Raw genomic sequence first — 25,509 nt, 5'->3', positions numbered from 1 at the left:
AAAAGCAATCCCTTTCTTGGCCAAAGACATGCAGACTTGTCTTTTTTCCTTGTTCCTGTTCTAATCAGGCATGCAGAAAATAAACCTTTCCCTGGAGAGCTACAGTATATACAAATTCAGCAGTGGTGTTTTTGACGACTGATAACATTTAGCTTTTATTTAGCAAATATCCATTGGTCTAGCTTTATACGGTCTTGTCCTCTTACAACCCTGGCAGAATGTGACTCTTGGCAGGCAGACATTTTCTCATGGTGGATTTTAACCAACCCTAAATGTTTACCGGATAATAATAAAACAACAACAGGATCAAAATACATTTTTAGATGCAACGTTTCTCAGTTTTATTTAAACCACTTCTGTTTTAACATCCAGTAGCAGCTATCTGCGCTGCAGTTTTAGCACTATCTTGTACATAGATAACAATTATTTCCATTTTCCTTTTTCTTTTTTACCCCTCCAGGGGGTCTTTTTGTGGGCTCTAGTGTCCCTTATTTGAAAGTAGGCTGGCAGGAAGGGGGAAGACATGCGGCAAATGTCGCAGGGTCCGGGAGTCGAACCCGCGCCGGCCTCGTCGAGGACTCAAGGCCTCTAAATATGGGTTGCGCTATCCCCTACGCCACCACGGCACGCCCCCATCTTCCTTTTTCACTGCATCCTTAATGTGAAATTACAATGATCCCATATGTAGCCATATCTAACAACAGGACTGTGGCCCTGGTTGGTCACATTTCTAACTCAAAATTAAACTGGTCAAATGAAAAAAATCTAATTCTTCAAGGCTATTAGTAAAAACTGATCTTCCACTTTTTTATCTGACAGCAAAATAATTTATCATATTTTCTGCTATTCAAATTTTTTTAGCACTGCTGAAATTTTCTTTTTTCTATGCGGTCATTGCTGCAAAAAAGTCTGAATTACAATGTTTCATTATTAGACAGATTATTTAGAATGCTTTGCTGGTATCTCGGGCATTTTTACTCTGAAAGAGGCAGCTGTAGTCAGTAGCTGATATTTGTGGACCAGGAGGCAGCCGCTGATGGATGGCTGATGGGTTGGGGTGAAGCCACAGGCTCCATAAATTGTTTCTATTCTGTCACAGTGTTTGTGTAGCACTTAGACTTGCTGTGTAATAAAAAACAATGCAGGGAGATGTCATTTTATGATACCTTGGTTAATCTGGATGAAATCTGTATATGTCTGTCTGGCTTTCAAATAATGACAAGAACACCAGCAGCTTCCCTTTCACAGTAGTTATAATCTTGATCTTAAATCTCAAACACAGTATTAATGCCTCGGAACGCAATAAAATACATTTTGGTAGTTCTTCTTTTCTTTTTTGAACACTAAGAAAGCCAAATAATGTTGACTTATTTTCAGAATTGTTTCATAATTGACTTTCAGCCCAAAGATGTATGACAACAATAATGTTTAGTCTACACTGTTTACTCCTTCAATTTGCAACAAGCTGACTTTCACCTGTAAAATCTGATAAGAGGTTCAGAAAATTTCCCCCTGAAGCTGTAGAACAGTGTCTTATTCTCATGAACCACCCTGGGAGAAAGATTAGAAGCCTCATCTCTTACTTCCTTTTTACAAGCATTCACCTCCTGCTAGGCTTCAAATATTAATGGAAGCGTTTTATTTTTGTGCCAGGAAGGTGACCTTCACTGTGTGGGTCTCTGCAGTGAGAGTAATACTCCACTTTCTCTTTACACAGGATAGTCTTTTTAAACTTTGGCTTTCAAGCCAGATTGTGCATTTACAGTACTTTCTCTTTACCTCACCAAAGACAGTCTTTGATTATTTATTATAGAAGTGGAGAGCTGGGCAAAACTGGAAATTTAAACAAGTTTTCTGATTTAAACAAAAAAAAAAAATAAAAACACGTTGGAGACATGATGTGTAAATTATTAAATTATGAAGAGCAGGTTGATTTCAGAAAACCTGCTCTTTATAATTCATTAAAGTTGATCTGCTAGGTTTAAAGTATTAGTTTTAAAATATTACTTGTGAAATATTAAATAATAAATAATGTTTTCAAAAGTTAACTTTTATAATTTGTATTAAAGATAATACAGACGAACAAAACAACTGTTTAGTTGTGAATTTGATGATAATTGATTATTGGTTGATCAATAATCAACCAATAATCAGTTATGAGAAGGTATAACTGATTCTGACAGCGCTTGGAAAGTGTCAAAGAACTGCCACCCTCAATTTTTAACGCCATTTTTTTACTGAATAATTTTGTTACATGTTTGATTGTTTATAAAGAATTTTTAGTGTATGAACAAAACAAAAAACTGAAGTGTATTATTGCCTATTTTATTTTAACTGAAGTCATACTCAACATCTGAAAATCAGACAGGAAAGGAATAAAAAAATCATAAGATGCAACAAATAATTTAATCTATTTAAAGACCATATATTAGTTATGCGTCGCAATGATAGTTAATTTAATTTGAAAATATATTTTTTTTTTTGCTAAAAACTGTTTCATCAGTTTTTAGCTCATTAAAACTAAAACATGATCTAGCTCCCATAGATAAAACAAGTCAATATTTCACTGAGGTGCAGAATAAAATAAGAAAACAATAAATCATGAAGCTACTGAACAGATTTAAAGTGGAAAAATATGGTAAAATTTAAAAGATGCATTTTCGCAATTATTTTTAAGATGGCTTGTGTAATGGCTTATCTGTTGACTGCACTCTTCTTTTTTTAAAACACAAACATTGGAATTAATGGGGGAAGATCATTTGTATCTGCGGCTCACGTTCGCACAAATGGGAACATAAATAAACGTAAACAACCCAGAGTACAAAACTGATTCCAGAGCCAGGTCATCACTGGGTCACTCATGTTTTCAGAGCAGAACAGTCACTGCTGCACCTGAACTTTGTTCTAATTATATTGCAAAAACAACACTGGCCTTAGATTTATTTGTAACTATTAACATTTTAATGTCTCAACAGGTGCTGGGGAGTCTGGAAAGAGCACCATTGTAAAGCAAATGAAGTAAGTTAAGAACACTATTTTTATTTCATTTCTTGCTTTTGCTAATTTCTTTTTTTTACCTGACATGAATCCTGTACAGCAATGGAAACCACTTCAATGATTATTGAACTATTTTACAATTCCATTGATCTTTTTTCAGTTACTTCTCTGATTGTAAATATTTTAAACAAGAACAGCAATGGTTTATAGTTCTATGTCATTGTTAGAAAAGATACCTTTGGATTCTTCCAATCTGATTCCCATGAATATTCTAAGCACTTCTTTTTAAGAATTTATGTTTGTTAGATAAGTCTATAATCATAGAGGCACTTATTTATGTGAAGGATTCAGTAAACCCACAAACACACACACGCCCAAACACATGTTTGCGCAGCTATCTTTGCGGGGACTTTCCATTGACTTCCTTTCATTTCTACAGCCTAGACCTTACCCTTATCCTAACCCTATCCATTACATACCTAACCTAACCCTAACCAAAACTCAATTCACACCTTAGTCCTAAATCTGACCCCTGACCCAAAAACAGCGTTTCCCCTTGTGGGGATCAGGTTTCGGTCCCCACAACGTAGTATATGTCAGGAAAATGGTCCCCACAAGGTATTAGAAACAAACGCACAAACACGCACCCCTGCACACGCTCACACATTCACACACACAGCTGAGGAAACTAAATTATTCACATTCCTCAGGGCTAACCAGGCATTGAATCCACTTATTATGAGTACCAAGTGGAAACAGTCCATTGTTTGTGGAATAATTTAATTAATACATTCAGACACACGGGTAAATCACCATGTGAGACACACATGACATCCATCTGTTACACACAGAAATAGCCTGTAGGAAGCTAGAAAACCCACAATCCTGACATCTTAAAACAAATGAGATCTCATTATAACTTACCTCTGGTCCTCATTAATCACTTCAGTTTATTCCATCAAGCAGCTTCACTTTAGAATCAAAAGAATATTATCTGAGATTGCTTTTTCAGCACTATGTTGTGCAGTCTGATGTATCTGATGGGAAATGTTTATGCATGTGTGGAAAGGCAAACACTTTTGTTATTCTTTGCTTAGAATTACAATACTGCAAGGGATGGACTCACCATACTGCATCAGCTGAATGGTGCAGAGATGATGCAGTTCAACTATGTGTTTACCAGACTGCTGCATGTCTTCTTGTACATCAACCTAAGACTTGGTTCCTACAATTTTATCTCAAAGTTTTTTCTTGGTCTGCTGGAGTAATAAGGATAATATTTCCTGACTTTCTTCCTCATCCCATCATCATCTGTTTGTTTATTCATGAGCACATCTATCTGTCCATTCAGTCATTCACTATCTATTCCTCCCTCCCTCCCATTATTTGCTGTCTCCACATTTTAAATCAGATTGCTTCAAACATATCTTCCATAAATTTATAGTAAGGTTTTGAATTTATACTTTAACCAAATGCTAATTAGAACGCAAACTGTGAAACATATTGATTTGACTTGGGAAGCGTAATTAACCTGATGTGAAATGTTGCAAAGCACGCACCCTTTTGATTGCAAAGCTGAAAACATGTTAGTTTTAGTGCTGTCATTGTGTTCATTCAATCTGTAACTGTATAACTGTACAGTGTACATAGTACCTAATAGCTTTAGATACTATGTATCTAAAGCTATTATTTATTTTGCTTGTCACCTCAGAAATTGAACTTGCTGGTGAGAGCTCTCTCTCGGTACTCTCGTGTTCTTCCAGCACCGGTTTTGCTCTTTTTCTCCCTGACAGTGTAATCATACAACTGTGAGGTCAGTTGCTGAATCTTTATTGACCCTCAAGCAGAGTACTAGTGTGCATCGTTGCCAGTTTTAATGTGATACTGCTGTGACACATTATTGACTGGTTACATGGATGGTTACCCACCTTTTACCATGCTCATTTCCAATTTATGTTGTTAGAATCAATGCTAAAATTGTGAATGCACTAAATAATTGGCTGTTTGACCAGCCATGGCCATTGAACTCTTGTAGACATATCAGATTGTGTGCCAAAGGTTTGTTAAAGTCATGTTCAATTAGACACTGATATACATGGTATAGCCACACTTGCTTTGTGTGAAATTCGTTTTGGCTTTAAAAGCAGAACCCTTTACAGTTTCTGCCCCCTCCACACCTGAATATAGAAGTGTGATAAAACCATAACATGGATGATTGTTATGGAGACTTTGTGACTCCAAGACTCCACTCTCTGGTGCAGCTCTCTAAAAGTGAGAAATTGAGAATTTCCTATCTTGTTTATTCTAATCCTCACTGTGTGTGGAGGCAAGATAAACATTGTTTGACAAGATAAACATTTTTTATCTGTCTATCCTGCCTTCCATCTTTTCATCTTTTATTTTTTTCTTCCTTTCTTCCTTCCTTCCTTCCTTGCAAGCTACATATTTAAAATCTGACCACATTATTTAATTTTGAAAATGAAAATGTGTGTGACTCCTTATTTTTACCTGATGTATTTATGCCAACACTGTTAGAAGACTATTTCTGCAGAGATACTCCATAATTGTAAGTGTAGCAGAGCAGCAAAGACAGTGTGAGGCCTCGATTTAGAAAAGCAACTGCAGTGTTGCTTTACTTTGTGGACTTTTGAATTTCTCTATTATTTTCCACAGATGCTTCATGTTTTTTTCTGATATTTTAGGATCATCCACGAAGACGGCTACTCAGAAGATGAGTGTAAGCAGTATAGAGCAGTTGTTTACAGTAATACGATCCAGTCGATCATGGCCATTGTTAAAGCCATGGCCAGCCTCAAGATAGACTACAGTGACCCTGCCAGAACGGTAAGACACACAAACGCAAGGCACTGATTAAAGTCCAATATTTGTCAAAATTTTAAATGTATCTACACATTATTTAATTTCTTAGATAATGCTCCATTGTTAACAGCCAGGCTGGAAGCAAGTAGTCCTAATTATAATTAGTAAATCCTGCATGAAGCTGTTGTTCTTAAGCAAGGTCTCCCTTTGGCTTCAACAAACATTATTTTATCCACACCATCTTGCAGTTCTGTGTCTAATTCAGACTTTAAAGCTCACAATATTCTTTCCCTGACCAATTTCACCGGTGTGTAGCTTTGCTTCAAAACCCACTCCTTTCCTAGCTTAGCTGCATGCTCCACTTATTTTCACGATAAAATAACATTTACTCCCTGACTAAGACCTACCCCAGTGCAACTTGGTGAACAAAGATTATTTTAAGGCTACGACGCCTCTGGGAAAGCAGGTCTGTTTCTCACACCCTCCTGGCAATTCTTGCTCAGTCAATAACACTGGGAAGCTGTGCCAGTAAAACAAACGTAAGATCATGTGGTTTCCAGCACACACCTGTTCACAGCAGCCTTTTTTGTCTGAAGAAACATTGATGTGGTGGAAACTGGATCATGGTGTGATCCTTCTCTGATGTATCACTGCAACCAGCAGGGAAACAGTGTCTGCCCTACTGAATTCATCATCCCCTCCATCTTTGATCTGCTCTCTCTAAGAGCCGTAATAGACATGTTGGAGTCTGAAACTTATAAATACGTGAAGCTACTGCAGAAATAGTTACTGACGGGTCTTCTGGGGGGATTGGGTTTGTTCAGAAGTGCTAACGGATGCTGTCTGTAGCATCAGCAGCTGAATTAATTTGATAGCCTGCTTAATTTGCCCAGGTGTAGTGGGAAGAGTTCAGACATGGTCGCATTGTTAAATTTTGCATTGTTAGAGCAATGAATTATAATTTTATAACTATCCATGATCTCCTGCCATTGTCAGGTCTACCTGGGCATTGTAGCCCTGTCAGTACTGGTGTGTGTCTCATGGGTTTTAACCAATGACTCTGACGTCACTCATTTGCATTAGGATTTAAAGTAGTCTTTAGGTTTCACCACCTTGTGATTTTACAGCCTGAAGTTTTGAGTATATGACTAAAGTGAAGGAGAACTTGATGACTGTGTCTATGTCACTGGGGTTGGACATTTGTCCATAACTCATAGTGCTGCATGCTGAAAATAATAGGTTTGTCCTGCCATGCATGCCTGAGTACTCATTAATTTGTTACTTATGGTGATGCAAAAAAAAAGAAGTCTAACTTTACTCTGCTTCCGCCATTTTGCAGCCAAACCCAAGTGTACAAATAAAACAGTATTTATTTTTATTGAGCTTTTCACCAGTTGTCTTTTCAAAATGCTTTACAGAGAAATAAATAAAATCAGGAAAACATAGTAGCCTCAAAAACTAAAGAGGAGTCCAGATACTACTATAAATGCTTTACTGAAACAATAAGTAAAGTGACAGGAGTAGAAACATAAAAATTATAATGACTTAACTGTATGCCTGAATATTTTGATTGTGTCTAAAGCAAAGAGGGACAGAGTTCAAAACCTGAGTTTAAAGACTCAGTAGTAGTCTTTAAACTTAAAATTTCTGGGAGAGTGCTGGAGTTAGTCAAGGTAGTCTCATGGTCAATTGTATCAAAACAAACTTTAGATCCAGTTTCGGTTTGTGTGCTGTGATGAGTCCTAAATACCAAGACCCATTTTTAATTATTTTTATTATTATTCTTATTTTTTTTTGCATTTTTTTGCAAAGTGGTTTTTGCATTGTTCCTGTTCAGGGGAAGGAAAGAGAGAGGGACATAGGGATGGTTTTCTCTGGGGAAGGAGATTATGACAATAAAGGCAATTAAGCATTACATCGTTCTGATATTACAATCAAAGTATAATTATTACTTATCTTAATTACATTAAAGTATAGTCCTAATTATGATTCATTTACCAAAGCTCACCCTTTTTATTATACGACTTTTAGACATAAACATACACAACTCAAGCTTGCTAAATTGAAAATTGAAAATTCACAACTTCAGGCAGAGATGCTGTCCTGCAGACTTGTTGCAATCCAGGAACAGTTGCAGTCAATCCTGACTGAACTGTGTGTCCATACAGTGAAGCCAGCTTTTGCGCTCAGAAACTGAAGCTGTAATCAGAAGGTTGAGGACACTGCTGGGGTGTGTGTGTGTTGCTTTTGTTTCTCACCAACCTTTCTGTTAAATGGCTCTGTGTACGTGACGACACTCTCACACTCCTACGCGCAGCAATTAGCGCGTTAGCCTGCCTGCACTTGGATACATCAGCTCTGTTGAGACGTGAACGCACTCAAGCAAGCTCACATCGTGCGATGCTAGTTTACACAAGTGCAAAAATGTATGTGAAATCAATTTACCACTTGGATTTTATCCGTTTGGTCTGCCAAATATATAATGCATATATGGGTATATATATATATTATATCACAAGTGATAGACTGGATGGGTCACATACAGTACAGCTGCTGAAGTTGAGTACATTTGTTAGACTAAATACCACCACAATTAACGATATATTTTCTGCTGAATATAGAAAAAGAAATGATCTAGAAGGTAATTAATGATAGATATGTTAAAAGAATTCAGTAAAATGGAACGACTGCTGCTAATATCCATATTGCTTCTCTTGCTGTAGCTTAAACTTGTAGCTACAGTTGGATGATATTTTGCATACTGGTCAAAAGGTCTGGATATGACCTTTCCTACAGTACAGGAAACATTTGTATTCCCATTATCCTTCCATCGATTGTCTTCTGCCTGTCTGAGTCCAAACGTTTGACTAGGCCACTCCCAAATGTTTATTTTGGCTTTTTTTCAGCGATTTGGACCCAAGTTTGCTTGTTTTCACTTAACAAATTATTATAATAATAATTATAAAGCCTGTGGGCTGCACAGTGGAGCAGTTGGTAGCACTGTTGCCTTGCAGCAAGAAGATCCTGGGTTCGATTCCCGGCCCGGGGTCTTTCTGCATGGAGTTTGCATGTTCTCCCTGTGCACGCGTGGGTTCTCTCCGGGTTCTCCGGCTTCCTCTAACAGTCCAAAAACATGACAGTTAGGTTAATTGGTCTCTCTAAATTCTCCCTAGGTGTGAGTGTGTGTGTGCATGGTTGTTTGTCCTGTCTGTTTCTGTGTTGCCCTGTGACAGACTGGCAACCTGTCCAGGGTGACCCCCGCCTCTGACCCATTACGTTAGCTGGAGATAGGCACCAGCAGCCTCCTGACCCCTGTAAGGGACAAGGGTGTACAGAAAATGGATGGATGGATAATTATAAAGCCTTGGATTTCTCCCAAAGATAACTTTTTTGTCTAGCCTTTTTCTTATTAAACAAATTATCCTTTATAAATTATATAATTTCTTGCTCGGTACCTTAAAAATTATCCACAACGGAAACTCATAATTGTCATTGCCTCTATTGTAGGATGATGCCCAGCAGCTTTTTGCTCTCGCTGCAGCTGCGGAAGAGCAAGGCATTCTTCCTGAAGATTTGGCCAACGTGATCAGGCGGTTGTGGGCCGACTGTGGCATACAGAGTTGCTTTACGAGGTCGCGAGAATACCAGCTCAATGACTCTGCAGCGTAGTAAGTATGGATTGGTGTTTCATGTAAAAGTGATGTATCAGATAATTGCACACTGTCATCTCTGCAAAGGAAATGTAATAATTCAGCTGGGTGTTGACCTGCCACTTTAAGTATCAAACTCTGAACATTGTGCCTGTGCAGAAACTGTTAATTAGACGTGACTGTAAAGACTTTGTGAAAATTCTCACTTTATTATTCACCTTAGATAATTGCCTATGAACTCAAGTACTCATCTGATGATTCTACCTGCCCTGAATTTATAGCTTTATTGACAAATTTGTATCTTTGTTTTATTAATGACTGTTAAAACCTGCTGCCTTGGAGGAGGCGATTCATTGGCATTGTGATGGATTCTCTTTGGAGCATTGCTGATATGAGCTGTTGTGAAAAGCCTGCACTAGTTCTCTGGGGGAGTAATGGAGACTGGAGAAATTGGCCAATAACTTCTATTTAGCCGTCATTTCTTCCTCTGTGGGCTTAATCTTTAATATCGAAAACTGATAATAAGAAAAAGATACCGTTTTCTTCATGGGTAAGAAAGACATTAAGTGTTTGCTTAAGGACTGATGATTCTCACATTAATACCCACGGGTGGCTCTTTTTGCCTTTTGGAATTAATTTATAGATTTTAGCTTACTGAGGAATATAGTATGAGAGTAGCTATCATGAACAGAGAGAATATTTACCAAATTGTTTGTTTTATTCTCTCCGGTATGCCTTTCAGGTTTTGACACCTCATTAAATATTAAACTGTATGGCTGTGACAAGCAAGAACAGAGAGATCAATGAGAGAAATATCAATTTCTTTTTACAAAGTGTAGAGTGGCTGGACATCTAAAGTTTCAAGCTGGCTTTGGAAGATGATGCAAAACTTGTGTAAGTGGGTCAGCCAGAGCGGCATGTAGCAAAAATCCTTCTACGCCCCCCTACTGACCAGCAATCTGTCAGAAATCAGAGCAAATGCAAGAAATTATAGAGTAGAACTGGCTGCAATAATCAAGAGGATACAATAAAAAGATATTGATTGACTTTGCGCTTACACACACACACACACACACCCACCCCCCCCACACACATATATATATATATGAAAAATCTCGTATTTTTACATTTCAGTCTGACTTGCCTCGTAATGCAAGATGATGATGTTTGTAGACTGTGATGATGATACAATGATTGTAACTGTTCCTAAAATGTCATAAAAACACATTTTATGTAGATTTAAAAATGAGAGGACTGTTCAAAATTGACTAATGAAACATTCAGGCTGTGAAAGGTAGTTATAAGTTAAAATTTCTGCTTCACAGTTGATATTTCATTTCAACATATCAAATACACCATTTGTACGTATAAGGCCACAATCTTTCCCCTGAGAAATCTTGTCTAGATTTGAGAGGCAGCTGCAATATGTATCATTATTTGTGTGTTGTTGGTTAGTAAGCTAAATGTTAGCAATGTGTGTGAATGAGTCAGAGCTGCATTTTGTTGTGCAGAGCCTCGTCTTCTACAAGACTCACAAAGTGACCCGTTAGAGCATGAAAACCATTAGCAGCAACAAGCAGTTGGAGAGAAGGCTGCACAATCAATTCTGCACATACTGCAGCACTCAGACAACAAAACACTCATTGCAAAATTTATGCATAAGCCTTGACTGATGTTGAGAGACTGCACCAAGATGGATGGATTTAAAAGTTTTGAAAAACTGATATGGATTGTTCTACTAATTAATTGTGTGCTTTAATTGTGTTGATTTGCAGCACATGTGAAGGAATAAAGACAATGTTTTTTGCATGTACAGGTGTTCTGTGAACGGAGTAAAATCTATCTGGAAGACGCTTGTCTTTGTTTCTAGTGCAGCATCACCGCAGTGAACTAGCAAGAAGATAAAGTTGCAGTTAAGCAACCAGTGCAATGGAGTCTTAACATGAGAAATAGATTTTATTCAATTATTACAACACTGTAACTGCAGAGTCATGTGTACAAAAGCACTCAAGTCTTGCTAACAAGTTAGAGCTTTCAGGGTGCTTTGGGTTGCAGCCTAATGAACTTATTGCCCTGTGTGTTGTTCACCACGTAAGCCTGCATGTATTGTTGTTTTGCTTCGCCTCGTGTTAGAAATTGTGTTGCGCTCCTGATCGCTGTTTTTGTCTCTTAGTTACCTGAATGATCTGGAAAGGATAGCAAAAGCAGATTACATCCCCACCCAGCAGGACGTGCTACGCACTCGGGTTAAGACAACCGGCATCGTTGAGACTCACTTCACCTTCAAGGAATTGCACTTCAAGTAAGATCATAGCACAGTGACCTGATTGGTGGAAGCAAAAAAGACAGACAAAATCAATAATAACACAGTGCTTCTCAGATTGTAAAAGCAGATTCACACACTTCAGGAAACTTTGTAGTTGAGAGGATTTGTTGCAGCCAAGTTCTGCTGATCAAATGCACCTGATCAGGTATCATCATCATCATCATCGAGTCTATCATCCAAAGTGATGAACATTAATCCCAGTGTTCTGGAAAGGTGATCATACCCCTTGAATTTGTTCTCAGTATTTTCCCCACCACACGTTTTGACAGATTTTATTGGGATTCTATACCAGTACAAAGTAGTACGAAATTGTGAAGTGAAAGGAAACTGATGCAGAGTTTTCAAAGTTATTTAAAGGGGAAATCAAAATGTGAATATTGTGAACTGTAATTGTCTTCTCCACACATTTTGTATCGGTTACAGTCAGTACGTTTCCTGGTATGTCTTTGGAGACTGAAATGCTTGCCTGTTCTTTAAATCTCTGTAAACAGATATTTTATCATTTTTGCCACATATTTTCAGTTGGCTTTAGGTTTGGACTCTGACCAACACATTCTAATACATAGAGAAATTGCCTTGATTTACCCTTTCCAACTCTAGCTTTATTTTAAGTGCTGTTGTTCTGCTTGAAAGGGAACCGCCACCCAACTCTCTTGTGGTTTGCATCCTATAATAGGATTTCTTCAACAATTGCCCTGTATTTAGCACCATCCATCTTCCTATCAGCTCCGACCAGCTTTCCTGCCCCAACTGCGGAAAAACATCCCTCATATTACAATGTTGCCACCCCCATGTTTAATCATGGGGTTGGTGATGTAGAGAATTTGTTTTTCTTCATGCATGGTGCATGTACACACACACAAGATGCCCTCAGATGTTTTTCCTCCACCTCAGAGTAGAATTGTGTTACATACTTCCTCATGTTTCAAAATATTTCATTTTAGATTCACATAACCTACATATAGTGTAGCTCCTAGCTGATTTTTGTATATGTCAATCATAACCTGTCGGGTAATGCAAATGGTTACACTGGACTTTATTCAGGTATACTTTTCTGACAAATTTACAATAAAGCAAACTACTTTGAGCCAAAGTGAAATAATTTAAAATTCAGATTTGCCTATTGGCAAACTTTTGCTGTAATTATGTGATTGAGAGTGTGCACATTGTTTACACATTTGGCCAGAAAATATAATGGTCCTGTTATTAATAGCATCAGAAGTGGCAGTCCATGCTGGTGTAAAATGGGCAGCTCCACTACTTAAAAGCCAAATTATGACAGAAATTAAAAGCTCAACCATCATTATCGCTCTCAGAGCAGAGTAAATAAATTTGATTCTGCCCACGTCGCTCTTGTTCAATAAAACAAGAGCTCTACTGAGTGGTAACATTTAGTAGGTTCTACATGACGCACTGCTTTTGGTCTTACATAAAATATGCTGTGACCCAGGTGAAGCACTTATGCGTGGGTTAGTAATGGATGTATAGGGACGCCTCTTATAGAGGACAAGCAGTGGTTTAAATACTGGAGAATTTAAGATGCTTTTCCGTCACTGAAGTGAATTCATAAAAAGAGGCAGCACCAGCTAAAGGTCTCTGGTGTGACCAGCCTCCTGATAAACTCTGACATTTACCCATCGTCTCAGTCTCAGTACTCACCCTGAATAATACACGGAGACAATCGATAGCAGGAAGCAAGCTTTTTATAGTTTGGTTCCTTTTTCCGTCAATTACCATAGACAGAAAAGACTGGGAAAGGGAGTTGGTTCACACGGGTTTGTGTAAACGGTTTTATTAGATTTCATCAGCTTTGTTTACACTTCAGAACAACCATGATAATGAGACCAATGTCCTAAACAGAGGAGTTTCTGCCATAAACTTTTACACTCAGCTTTTCCATTTAGCATCTTACTCTCAATATAAAGCAGTTTCTGTCTCTCAGAGCCCTTCTCCATCCCTTTCTTTTTACCACACATCTGATAGACATATTTCCACTTCCTCACCACTTTTCCTCTCAAAGCAACCCCATGAAAGCATGATCAGACTAACTTCCCCCTTCAGTCCCCCACACATGTTCTTCCCTTAAGCTTCTCTTCAGTGTCCTTTTTCTGTCTTAACCACATCTTATACAAGCAGACAATTGATCCTTTTTTCTGAAATTTTCCCTTGCAGAATGTTTGATGTGGGAGGCCAGCGGTCAGAGAGAAAGAAGTGGATTCACTGCTTTGAAGGAGTAACAGCCATTATCTTTTGTGTTGCACTGAGTGCATATGACCTGGTGCTGGCTGAGGATGAAGAGATGGTAAGAAAATCTCCAATCCTCTGGTCTCTCCTAGATTTGCAAACCTGCGCTTTATCTGGTGTCAGCTCAAGGCATTATGGGCAGAACTCTGGATTGTAACCTGAGAACATCCAATCCCAGGTTGTAAAATTGGCTCATTGAACTTTAATCTGAAGTGTGAGAATGTAGTAAAATTTTTAATAGCTGTTTACTGAGTGACTTGGAAGGGTTTGGGGAAAGACTTCAACAAAATCTCTGCTCTGTTTATCCTCAAGTTTAAATTATTGCATGAAACAACCTTGCCCCCTGGTGGAAGTTCAGAGGCATTGCTGCAATCATATAGTTCTGTTCTAAAGGTAGAACATCATTGAACTTTTATTTGAGGAATTCACTTCAACAAGGGACACTAACATATTTTAAAGATTCACTACACACAGTTAGTATATTTCAAGATTTTTTTTCAGTTAATGTTGATAATTACAGTTTACACATAATGAAAACTCCAAATTCAGTGTCTGACTATATTAGTATATTATACCAGGAAAAATAAAAAAAGATTTCTCATGCAAAAAAATACGTTAAATTATGTCCTACACAATGAGGGACAAGACAGCAGCCTCCACAAGGCAGCTAGAAAAGGACATTTCTAATGAAATTGGTTGCTAATAAAGTTTTGTACAATGCAAACACCTGGTGAAACCGCAGGTCCTCTGAGCTCATCATGCAAACTACTTCTCAGAACACAATATGAACGGCTGTCAATGGCATAATGGAGAGACATTGTTGCGATGATGTACTGAAGGCGGAGAGTCAGAAAGAGCAGGAGCTTCTTAAAGAGACAAAGGCCAATTTTAATGCTTTAAATTGCAAAGTCAAATTTTATTTGAGTTATGTTTGATATATACAGCATTTTTACAACAACTAAAGGTAAGATTATTACTTGATTGCGCTATACAATGGCACTATGTGCCTGGAAAATACATAATCCTGCCCCTTTAAAAGGTTTCCATTTGAAGCAAGATCCACTTTTGGATTAAATAACTCATCTTATTTAGTTAGTTGTTTTTTTTTTTTTTTTGCTTTACATCACACTTAAATTTGTATTTACATACCTTATGAATGCTTAACCCAAAATGTCTTTTAGCACTACTAAAAGCTACCCAAGCACCACTAGTAGTACTAGGCTCTAGTTGAAACTGTGGACCATGATCATCTTTTCTTTTGTTTAGAACCGAATGCATGAGAGTATGAAGCTTTTTGACTCCATCTGCAACAACAAGTGGTTCACAGAAACCTCCATCATCCTCTTCCTCAACAAGAAGGACCTCTTCGAAGAGAAGATTACTCACAGCCCTCTCACCATCTGCTTCCCCGAATACACAGGTATACATTATTAACACCTGCAGCATCTTGCTGCACATCAACCCCAAAACTTTGATAATTCATGTTTTTCTAACTGTTGCTTGCCAGGAGCCAACAAGTTTGATGAAGCTGCCAGTTACATCCAGACCAAGTTTGAGGACCTGAACAAGAAAAAGGACACCAAGGAGATCTACACCCACTTCACTTGTGCCACTGACACCAAGAACGTTCAGTTTGTCTTCGATGCTGTCACTGATGTTATTATTAAGAATAACCTGAAAGACTGTGGTCTTTTCTAAAGGTGAGACATGAGAATGAAAGGGTTTGCAGAAAAGTCTCTGCCTTCTGAAAAAAAAGGCTTTACAAACATATTCATACCCATTTCACTTTTTTTTGTCAAGTTTCAATAACAAACTAAATGTGTTTAGTGTTGGTCTATCTACTTTATGATAGGCCAATAAAAAGTAGTGCATCTTTGTTGCATGGAAGAGAAATTTGTCTGCTGTTGTGCAATATTCTTTAAGTTTTTGGATAATGAATCAAACGGTGCTTAGTAAATGTTAAAAGTTCAGAATGTTGCTTTATCACCCAACCCTGCCTATTCTACACAATTTTATTCCTGATCTGGCGTTTTACTTAATTTTTTTGATGCTTTGTTGCTCACTTACAGACAGGAAGGCAGACAAAGGCTCTAAAAATGCAGGAGGGAAATAATTTTGCTATGGTAGTGCGCAGTAACAATTTTTTAAGACGAGACATCATAATTTGAAAAATATGCATCACCAATTTGAGCTAACCCAGACTTAAAGACACCATATTTGAATGTCTGCACTGTTAATTAAAATTTGTAATTTTAGTTTGATTTGCTGTGGATGCGTGTACTTATTGTAAACGTGTCTGAATACATTTCTCTGCTTTCTCTTTGTGCAGGACAGCACCCATCACAAACTGCATGAGAGACTGGAATAGCCATGTGACGATTCCTGCTTTTCATAATGAAAACCATGATGTGTTCATTTTTGTTTTTGAAAGAGGAACTTGTCAGAACTTCTGCAATCACTGCTCCACATTCACCTTCATCCACATTTCTCTTTGTAGGGAGTTTTTTTATTCATAATAAACAAACACATAATTGGTCCTAAAACACAATTTATATCGTAATTTTAAACTGCAACACTTTAATAGGATCTATAACAACATATTATCTTTGTAGCTTTTGTTTGAAATGCAAAACATGACATGTTATCACAGCACAATGGTGGTGGATATAGAGGAGATTTTGAAAGAGTTTAATCATAAATTGACCATTTTAATGCCACATGCTCTGATAGTTTCATTTCATTTTTCACTCATTTTGTCTTGATATTGGCTGACAAAAAGGAAACAAAACAAAAAACTTTCTTTTTTAAATAAAAAAAGCACATGAACTTCTGTTAACATTCATTTTAAGACCCTTATAACTGCACAGAGATTATTTTTTAGAAGAAAACTAAGCATGGAAACAGAAACTGGATGAAGGATAAATGTTATTTTGTACACTGTTTACACAGAGTCAATATTCACACATGTATAGTGGATCATTCTGCATGACCCTCCATAGATTATTAGCCTGTAATCTCCCCCCATAAACTGATTAACAACCCCATAGCATCATGTTTAAAAAAAAAAAAAAGCAGAAATGGTTAATGTGTCACTTTTAAGGTATATGTAAGACTTTTAAATGGTTATGTCTGTTCCCAACAAGGATTGTTCTGTCGGTCTTTTCATTCCAAGTCTTTTTAAACATATGTTTGTGCCTTGATATCTGTTTACACTTGTTCTTTAGAGACATGCCATCTCCAGTGTGTGAATTAGGGCTATTTTTATTCCACCCAAGTTCACGGGATCTGAGATTTATGATGCAACACCACACAAAGACAAATGGATGATCGTTGTTCATTAATATTATTCTCTTGTTAAATGTAAATAAAGTTTGACCACATTAACTTTTAGCTTCAATGTGATATTTTAAGAAAGAATGTAAAAGTTGTTTCTTCCATCTTTGAATCTGGGCCAATGATTTGAAAAATTGTAGCCCTCTGCAAAAATTTTTTAAAAACCTTACACAATCTCACACTTTGACCCCTAATTTTAGTAAATTTCTTCAAGGAGAAAATTTTTTTTTTTTAGAACTAAATGTTTTTAACAAAATAACAATCCTTTTAAAAATGAAGTCATGCTGTACTTTTTAAGGTTGAAGAAATAAGTATGTTAGATAATGGATGGATGTGTCCTTGAGGTATATCAGTAAGGTGACACAATTATAATTTTTTTATAATTAGCGGCCACTAGACTGCACCAAAACGTGTATTTGTCCTGTCACCAAGTCATTAAGACAACTGTCAAGTCAGCCTTCTCTTTAACTGTGTAACATAACATTTTTGTATCAAAAATATGTTTTTGGGTCATTTGTAAAGTAATATTTATCTTTTTGGGTAAATATATATTGGCTTTTCATTAGCTGTGAGTCTTAAACATTAAAATTAACAGAGATAAACATCACAGTGTGTCTAATGACTTTGACATGAGTTTTGCTTTTTGAGCTTGAATAACTGAAAATAACTTTTTAAAATTCAAAGTAAACATTTATATTTAATATTTTATATTTGGGACTTAAAATTTACTGAGATGGCTCTGTTAATACCACACATATTTATCAGGTTTTGGTTAATCTATCACATCTGGTAATGAGTTCAGTATCTTTGGTTTCATAGTTCTCGGGTTGCTAAGGATTCATTTTCAAACTCAAATTTGGTCTAAAACTCACAGACACTCACAATATTTTGGACCTTAGAACAGTAGGTACTCTGAAAGCAAACAACCATGTTACCCGCCACTTCATTTGACTGAATTATAACATTTGTAACAATTGTTTTGCATTAAAGATTTCCAACGAATTCTTTGCTTTTACTCAAATGACAGTTGAGGGATAGAGAAAAATATCCAGCAGGTGGCGCCGTGGAGTTTAGTGACGAAGTTACTCTGAGCAATATTTGGATGACATTGATTCTGAGTTAAATCGGACAAAAATATTAATTCATAAGCTCTATTTTATGCCCCGTCTTAAGCAGAAACATAATCTAAAACTGTTAGATGTGAAAATTAGTGACCTGAGTTGTAGTTTTTGTTAATAAATCACAGCTTCAAGTGCTGCAAACTTTTTGTTAGAATACTGGCAACATGTTTGTTAAATTACAATTAATTCAATACTCTGCAGAAAACAATATTGTAAATATTCCAATAAAAGGTAAGTATTACAAGCAAAAGTGTCATAAACTACAGTCAACAGTGATGACATAATTCCGAATGATAAAATGTTTCTATTGTACTATAAGTCTGGATTTTTTGTGCAGATCCAGAAGCGCAGTCAGAAGATAGACTAGCGCGGTGAAATTTACTCTCAGTAACACGCTGTAGTTGTTGTGAACATTGCATTGTTTCAGACAGCATCCTATTGGCTGGCTTTGTTCAGTGCTCTGCGCTGATTGGGTGCAGTAGAAACATTAAGAGAAGTCAAATTGAAGTGACAGAGCTTCATGAGTGTTAAAGGAGGAAGTTGATGCCAGGAGACACATCATCGCCTAGAATCTGCTTGGATGTGTTGGACTGTTTATTGCGCTTAAGTTAACTTTAAAGGTAAGGTTGACCTAAAGTTCTGGTTGAGTTAAAGTTTAGGAAGTGAGTAAGCTTATTGTTATTTGGCTAAATTTCCTTCTTTTTTTTTTGTTCCAGACAACAACAAAAAAAAACAAACAAACAAAAAAAAAACGGACTGGGGATTGAAACTTCAGCAAATCTTCTAGCAAGAAATGGTAAGTAAATTTTCCTCTGATCTTTTTAGACAAAAAGGTACAGCATTTAGGTCTAAGTGAATGCCAGAAACTTCGCCTATTTAGTTTTTCTTCAATGATTTGTGAGACACTGGCATGCTTCCCCTCCACAGATTGTAGTTTACTCACACCGAAGTGTTCCAGGCAAATGCATAGTGTAACTGAATTACCTCTCCCCATTGTGTGAAAGCAGCCAAGAGGAACAGGGGGACTTTAGCAAGTCTCCCTGTGGGTGTCTCTTTATGTCTGATAAATTGTACTTGAGGGCCAAATGGTTCAGCACCCACAGCTGTGATAACATCGTGGCATTGTGGTGTTCATACTCTGAGGCAGAACGTAATGCTTAAGGGGAAAATGAAAAACAACTTTTGGGGGCTGCAAATGCTGAGAATTTATCTGTTTTTTTAATAAAGAATTGCAAAGCAGCACGTTATTGATTTGTAACTTGCAAAAGGGGATTATCCACTATGCCTGCAAGATTTGTGTGTAATTCCACGGGGTTGCTGTCATTTCCTGCTGTATTAAACACAGCACTCGACATCCTGTGGGCCGTAGGAGTCCAGGGAGGATATGTGAGCCAGCACGCCGCAGCCCAGATTCTGCTCCACTTTATTCAAAACTTCCCCTCTTAAGATTAGGAGGCAGAGATTTTTAAATGTCATTTTAAAAATGTGCATCCTGTGCTGTGAATTCTGGCTCGTACTGGACGCAGTGGAGTTCAGAAAGTTGGCAAGTGATCTCAGCTGATAAAAATCCTACTGGTTTTGTGGAAATTACATCAGGATTTGCCTTTATCTCAAAGAGATTTACAGGAGCACAATAGGATATTTACATTGCATTTTCCCTTACCCTTTCTTTGGGATTTTATGCAATAGAGCAACATAAAGAAACACAAAACTGAGAAGTATGAAGAAAATTATGTCTTTTTTTTTTCTTTATAAGAATTAGACAGTTTCAAAGTGTTACACATTTGTAAATGGAGCCATTTAAAGTAATATCCATAAATACAATCCTGTAAAATCAACGATTCCAGTAGTCACCTGTGTGTTGGAGATAATTAGCAGGCAGCATAGAAACCAAGGAACACAGGCAAACATATCTGGATAGAGCTGAAGTAGTGCTTTATTCTAGAATATATCCCAGCTACAGAGCACTGTTCAGTTAATATTATAGTGGCAGTATAATGCTGGGGGGGGGCTTATTCATCAGCAGGAACAGGAAAGATGCATAGAGCTAAATGTACAGCACCTGTGGAAGAAAACCTGACAGCTAAAAGAAACTGTCAAAATCTAGAAAAAACTGATTACAAACAATTTACATCCAATCTGACTAATTTTTAGGAAGAGTTAAATGATGCACCAGTGTGCATCATTTACCGTAACTCTTAAATGATGCACACTTAACAGTTTATAATGTGATTTAATTTATCACATTAAATCTTCATAAAATCTATTACAGTATGAGGTTGTAACATGATGAAATGTGGAAAAAGTTCCATGTCTTAATGCTTTTGTTGTTGTGGTTGCAAAGCTGATTATAATTCGTCTTGTAAGTTCTGCATGTGTAATTGCGTGTTTGTCTGTTTCTCCATGTGCAGCTGTGTTTGGGAAACTCCACCGACTGCCTCCGGGACCAAATGCAGTCTATGATGAGGTCCTTGCAGGACCTGAAGCAGATCAGCAGACCGAGGCCGCTCAGTGAGCCGTGTGACCAGTCCTTCGCTGTCACAAGGCTCTGCAAACAGAGAGCGCAGCAGGAGCGGCTCACTCGCCTCCGTGTGTCTGACGCCAGCGAGGCCAGCACCTACGACTCGGCCTGCTGCCTGGCCAACCCGCTGGAGGAGGAGGAAGAGCAGCGGGAACCCGATCGGGGCTCCCCAGCCAGCGAGAAGAGTGTGGATTTGGACTCTGGTTTCTCCGAGGCTTCCTGGCAGGATGAAGGTGTGGTGCTGAGAAGGACCAGAAACGTGCGAGTCTCCTCCTCCGCCTGCGTCCGAACAAACAGAGGAACCTCCGGCCGTGCCAGGCCAAAGTCGACGTCTGACGTCTGTTTGGAGCGCTGGACTTCTTTTGAAGCGAGCGATACGGAGGACTGGACCACGTCGCTGCTGAGCCGCAGCAGGAACAGACAACCGCTGGTTCTGGGGGACAACAGCTTTGCTGACCTCATAAAAAACTGGATGGACCTACCTGATCTACCAGAACCAGCTGAGATGAAGCCCTGCTCGGGGCGACGTCTCGCAAGAGACATTTTTGGCAACATGCGGCGGAAGTTGGCAGGGATGTCTAAAGGCGTGGAGCTGCGTCCGAAACCAGCAAACTGCACAAGGTTGAGAAGAGCAGCGGAGGCTCCTCAGAGGATGTCCTGTCCTGTGGGATTTGAGCCTCTCAAGCCTTTCTTCCATCAGTCTCACACAGGCCTGCATCAGCTGGACACCGATTTCTACAGGTTCTCTGCACTCATGAAGACGGGCAGCCGGCAGCCCATCATATGCAACGACATCATTGGATATATTTGAATGTGATGTCTCGTCCAAACACATTTAAATCAGACTGTTCTGGTAAAATGTCATAAATAAAAGTTTTTTTATATATATTTATTGAACAATGTGCTCAATATTTATGGGAGAATAAAAGTAAAAATCCTCAAGCAATATGTTCCCCATGGAGACCTTTATTATCTTTTACTGACAAATCACATCTCTGATTTGTTACACAATGCAGACATTTCAGTGTGTAGGTTGAGTTACTACAGCAATAATTCACATTCCGTCTTAATAATGCAACCAAGCAGAAAGCAGTGCATGTTTTTAAAGTGTCTAGATGTTAATTTGAGAGTGTGGAGTGAAACACAATGTGAGGCTGAGCTTAAGGGCAGGACAAACACGAGCCGCCTGAGGACAGATGAAGGCCTTGTAGAAGAGGCTGGGAGGGGAGAGTGTCCTCAGCAGCGGGTCAGCTTACTCCTCTGCTACTTTATACCCAGATGTTTCCATCTACCCAAAAAACATCTGCCACTACACAGAAATCACCAGATTTGAGTATAGCAGCAAAGAACCTAAAGATCTACTTTAAAGGGCAGGAAGAAAATCCAACAGCTCAGTGGGGAAATATGAAGGAAAGTCTGTTTTTTATATCTGTTGTGAAGGCAGATTTTCAGAACATTAAGAGATGTCGCATTACTTACTAATTGTAAATAAATAATAAAAACACTTATATCCTAGCACCCAGATTTCATGATGCACCACATTGTTATAATCTCCATTTGAAGCAGCTGACTTGTTCCCAGTGTTATGACCCCTGATCAAACAAAAAGTAACTATCCGCAACCTCCAGTTAACATCCTCTAGAGTAAAATAATCACATTTTTATGAAGTATACCTGCTGAGATTGTGAATCAACAAAGAAACCAAACTAAAATTTTAAAAAAGAAAACTTATGTTATAAGTCCTGTATTACGTGAAACAAATGAATAAAAACAATATTTCAGTAGCAGTTGATGTTGATGTTAAGACTCCTGTTTAATTGACTTAGTAATAAGGCTTGTATACTCAACAAGTAGTTGAGGTCTTACGTTGCTTCTACTAAATATTTTGAGGGTTGGAGGCAGGAACTGTGCATTGGTCTATCATTAATAACATCAGATTAAAATCTCCAAAATCATAAATTAGGACAAGGTACTCCGTAAGAAAAATGTCTGTTAAAAATCAACACAAAAACAGCAAGTGACAAGAGCAACATCAAAAAAGTTGGATTTTATCAAACAATAAAACGGAGGAATGATGCAAATTGTTGTCCAGATATATCGGTACATTTGGTATAATTTTAAGGAAACACTTTAATTGTTTAAGTTCACATAGCAATCTTTGGTTAAAAATGGCTTTATTAGTTTTTATCATTACTATTTTTTATTAAGTAAAATAATTTCTCAAAAGCGTGGAATCAGAAAACCTTATTTTTTGTCAAACCCATCACAGGAGCATGTACCTGATGGTAGGTACTGTCTCACAGTCCTCATCTTCATCAAACGAAGGGATCAACTCTAACATCTTCTTATGAGGAGGGATTTCTTTCTTCGTCACCATTTTCACCAAATCGGACACACTGTAAAATATATTCACGCATATTATAATCTTTTTCCAAATGGAAATGATGAACTTAGGATTAGACTTTTTTTTATTAACAGATGAACATGTGAAACAACTGCTTTCTTCTTGCCATTATTTCAGAAAGGGCATTTCTGATCATTGGTGTCCTTGCACAGCTTGTTGGTTTAGGTGGACCACTGTGTCTTGGTAGATTTGCTATTTTGTTTGCCATTTTGCCATACTCTTTCTGATCAGGCGTCTGTGAGAAGCTCAATGTTTTATAACCTAACCCCATTTTGAACTTCTCAACAACTTTCCCCCTGATCTGTCTGCTATGTTCCTTGATCTTCACTGTTTGCTCACACATGTTCTCTAACAAACCTGTAGCGCCTTCACAAAACAGCTGGATTTTTAGTTATATTAAATCCTGCACAGACAAACGTATGGCACATGTATAGATTTTTTTTTTTCATTTGTAAACATATTTGGAAAACATAGATCATTTTCCTTCCAGTTTAAAACTATGTGCTACTTTGAGTCTATCTTTCACATAAAGTCCCAACACAATATGTTTAAGTCTGTGGTTACAAGTTGGTTTAAGTAATATTGCAGTGGGACTCTAGATTTTGGATATTATTCCAGTTCTCCTCTACCTAAATTAGTTTGGGGCAATAGAAACTAATTAGTGAATACATTTGCAGTCCAGTCCACTTACACTTACACCCTGTCCTCTTTATAATAAGTCTTGGCTAAGTCATAGTAAAAAGAAAAACACTGTTGCAGTGAACATCTACCTCTCCTATAAAACACCCCTAAATATGCTATCAAAATATGGATCTTGTTTTTTGGCCTAGCATCTTCATAATATAATGAATTATATTAAAAGTTTTACCAATTAATTACTAAATAACAAGAAATGCCCTCCTTTCCATTTTGTGCTTCCTTAGTTACCTTTTGTCAGTTTTTCTGTTTTTCATTCTACTTTCAGTGACTCAACACAGGAAGCTCAGGGTAGGGCGACTGCACAGGAAGTGGCTGCTGTTGTGGACATTTATCAAGTAAAGCCTGGTGTCCACATGGTTATCGTTCTGCCTCTCTTCCTGGAGCTTAATCTAGCCACCACAATGATTCCACAGAGACTCAAATGTCAACATTTGTGAATTAACACCAACAATCAGCAGCATCAAATTTTACAAAAAATTAGAGAGGAACACCTTGCGTGCGAATTTGCCTGTGGTTTATTCATCTATCTTATCCTGAAATGATCAAAACAAACCGTGTAAGAACGTTTCACACCATTAGGCAACTGTCTCACCTCCCCAGGGGTATCTAACAGAACTAAACAGGCCCAAACAACGTGGCTTCTAGGATGCAAAAGTTCATTCCAATGAACTCTTTAATGCTTGTGCACAACAAACAGAAACCTGAGGAGACGTCTCGGTCATCTGTATGCAATGATGCATGTGACTGCGGGTCAACAGGGTCTATCCTCACAAGCTCAGCAGAAACAACTCCTTCTCCCATTAGGACCAAAACAAACAAAGGAGCACTGCTTTTTCTGATGTGGTCTGAGCGCTGGACTGCAGCCTTGAGGGGACATCTTTCAGAATTATTTTTACTGGACCTACCTCATTTTCAGCCTGTCTTCATGTCCGTTGTATAGGATAGCAGTTCCATAAAATAGGCTGCAGATGGTCAAGTCATTTGTTTTCTGCATGAAATAAAGCAAACAATATTTATACTTCTGTATGGGGACAGATAGCCTTAAGCAGGATGATATGTACAATGGACATGAACAGATTAGTAGAATTGCTGCAGACAAATATGCTGAAGATGCTGAAGACAGATGAGAAGAAATGGGTTGTAATTCTGAGGCGTCAGGACAGAGGTGCATTAACTAGTATCAAACCATTCAGCGTAGCTCTTAATTTGGACCATGAAGAATTAAAGCAGTTCTGAAGGCAAAGTTTAGTCTGATCAAGTACCTTCTGGTAACTAAACAATGTGGCTAGTGACAGCATTTTTGTGTACATGACTGCTGGTTCAATTCATCTCCATTTTCCATCTCAGCCCATTCTATAGCATCTATTCAAGTTGAAAAATAAAGAAAGCAGTCA

The 25,509-nt window shown here is 37.8% G+C and overlaps 3 protein-coding genes and 1 long non-coding RNA gene across 4 annotated transcripts in view; 2 read left to right on the top strand and 2 right to left on the bottom strand.

Annotated features, from left to right (window-relative positions):
* Positions 1 to 19,111, top strand: part of gnai2b (guanine nucleotide binding protein (G protein), alpha inhibiting activity polypeptide 2b) — a 41,526-nt gene extending 22,415 nt beyond the window's left edge. The window contains exons 2-9 of the mRNA XM_028001902.1: positions 2,976 to 3,018; positions 5,700 to 5,841; positions 9,325 to 9,485; positions 11,641 to 11,769; positions 13,966 to 14,095; positions 15,304 to 15,457; positions 15,545 to 15,737; positions 16,367 to 19,111. Coding sequence (XP_027857703.1) covers positions 2,976 to 3,018; positions 5,700 to 5,841; positions 9,325 to 9,485; positions 11,641 to 11,769; positions 13,966 to 14,095; positions 15,304 to 15,457; positions 15,545 to 15,735 — 950 coding nt within the window. The 3' untranslated portion in view covers positions 15,736 to 15,737; positions 16,367 to 19,111. The remainder of the gene's footprint in view (positions 1 to 2,975; positions 3,019 to 5,699; positions 5,842 to 9,324; positions 9,486 to 11,640; positions 11,770 to 13,965; positions 14,096 to 15,303; positions 15,458 to 15,544; positions 15,738 to 16,366) is intronic.
* Positions 2,974 to 3,525, bottom strand: LOC114135000 (uncharacterized). Its single transcript, XR_003593506.1, has 2 exons — positions 3,482 to 3,525; positions 2,974 to 3,430 (listed from the first exon to the last, which is right to left on the bottom strand). It is a non-coding gene; the product is annotated as an uncharacterized LOC114135000 (long non-coding RNA).
* On the top strand, positions 19,050 to 21,958 carry inka1b (inka box actin regulator 1b). The gene is made up of 3 exons (XM_028001903.1): positions 19,050 to 19,111; positions 19,214 to 19,287; positions 20,903 to 21,958. Exons 2-3 carry the CDS (start codon positions 19,285 to 19,287, stop codon positions 21,821 to 21,823), a joined length of 924 nt encoding a protein of 307 aa, XP_027857704.1. The 5' UTR covers positions 19,050 to 19,111; positions 19,214 to 19,284; the 3' UTR covers positions 21,824 to 21,958.
* Positions 21,959 to 21,962: 4 nt separating this feature from the next.
* The window catches only part of uba7 (ubiquitin-like modifier activating enzyme 7), a 33,001-nt gene continuing 29,454 nt past the window's right edge, over positions 21,963 to 25,509 (bottom strand). Inside the window, exons 23-24 of the mRNA XM_028001899.1 lie at positions 25,021 to 25,103; positions 21,963 to 23,408 (exon numbers count right to left, since the gene is read on the bottom strand). Of these exons, the coding sequence (XP_027857700.1) occupies positions 23,276 to 23,408; positions 25,021 to 25,103 (216 nt within the window). The 3' untranslated portion in view covers positions 21,963 to 23,275. The remainder of the gene's footprint in view (positions 23,409 to 25,020; positions 25,104 to 25,509) is intronic.

This window comes from Xiphophorus couchianus, chromosome 20 (assembly GCF_001444195.1).
Source record: "Xiphophorus couchianus chromosome 20, X_couchianus-1.0, whole genome shotgun sequence".
Lineage (NCBI taxonomy): Eukaryota > Metazoa > Chordata > Actinopteri > Cyprinodontiformes > Poeciliidae > Xiphophorus > Xiphophorus couchianus.
Note: the sequence above shows the minus strand (reverse complement) of the source record. Positions and strands in the feature narration are given on the sequence as shown.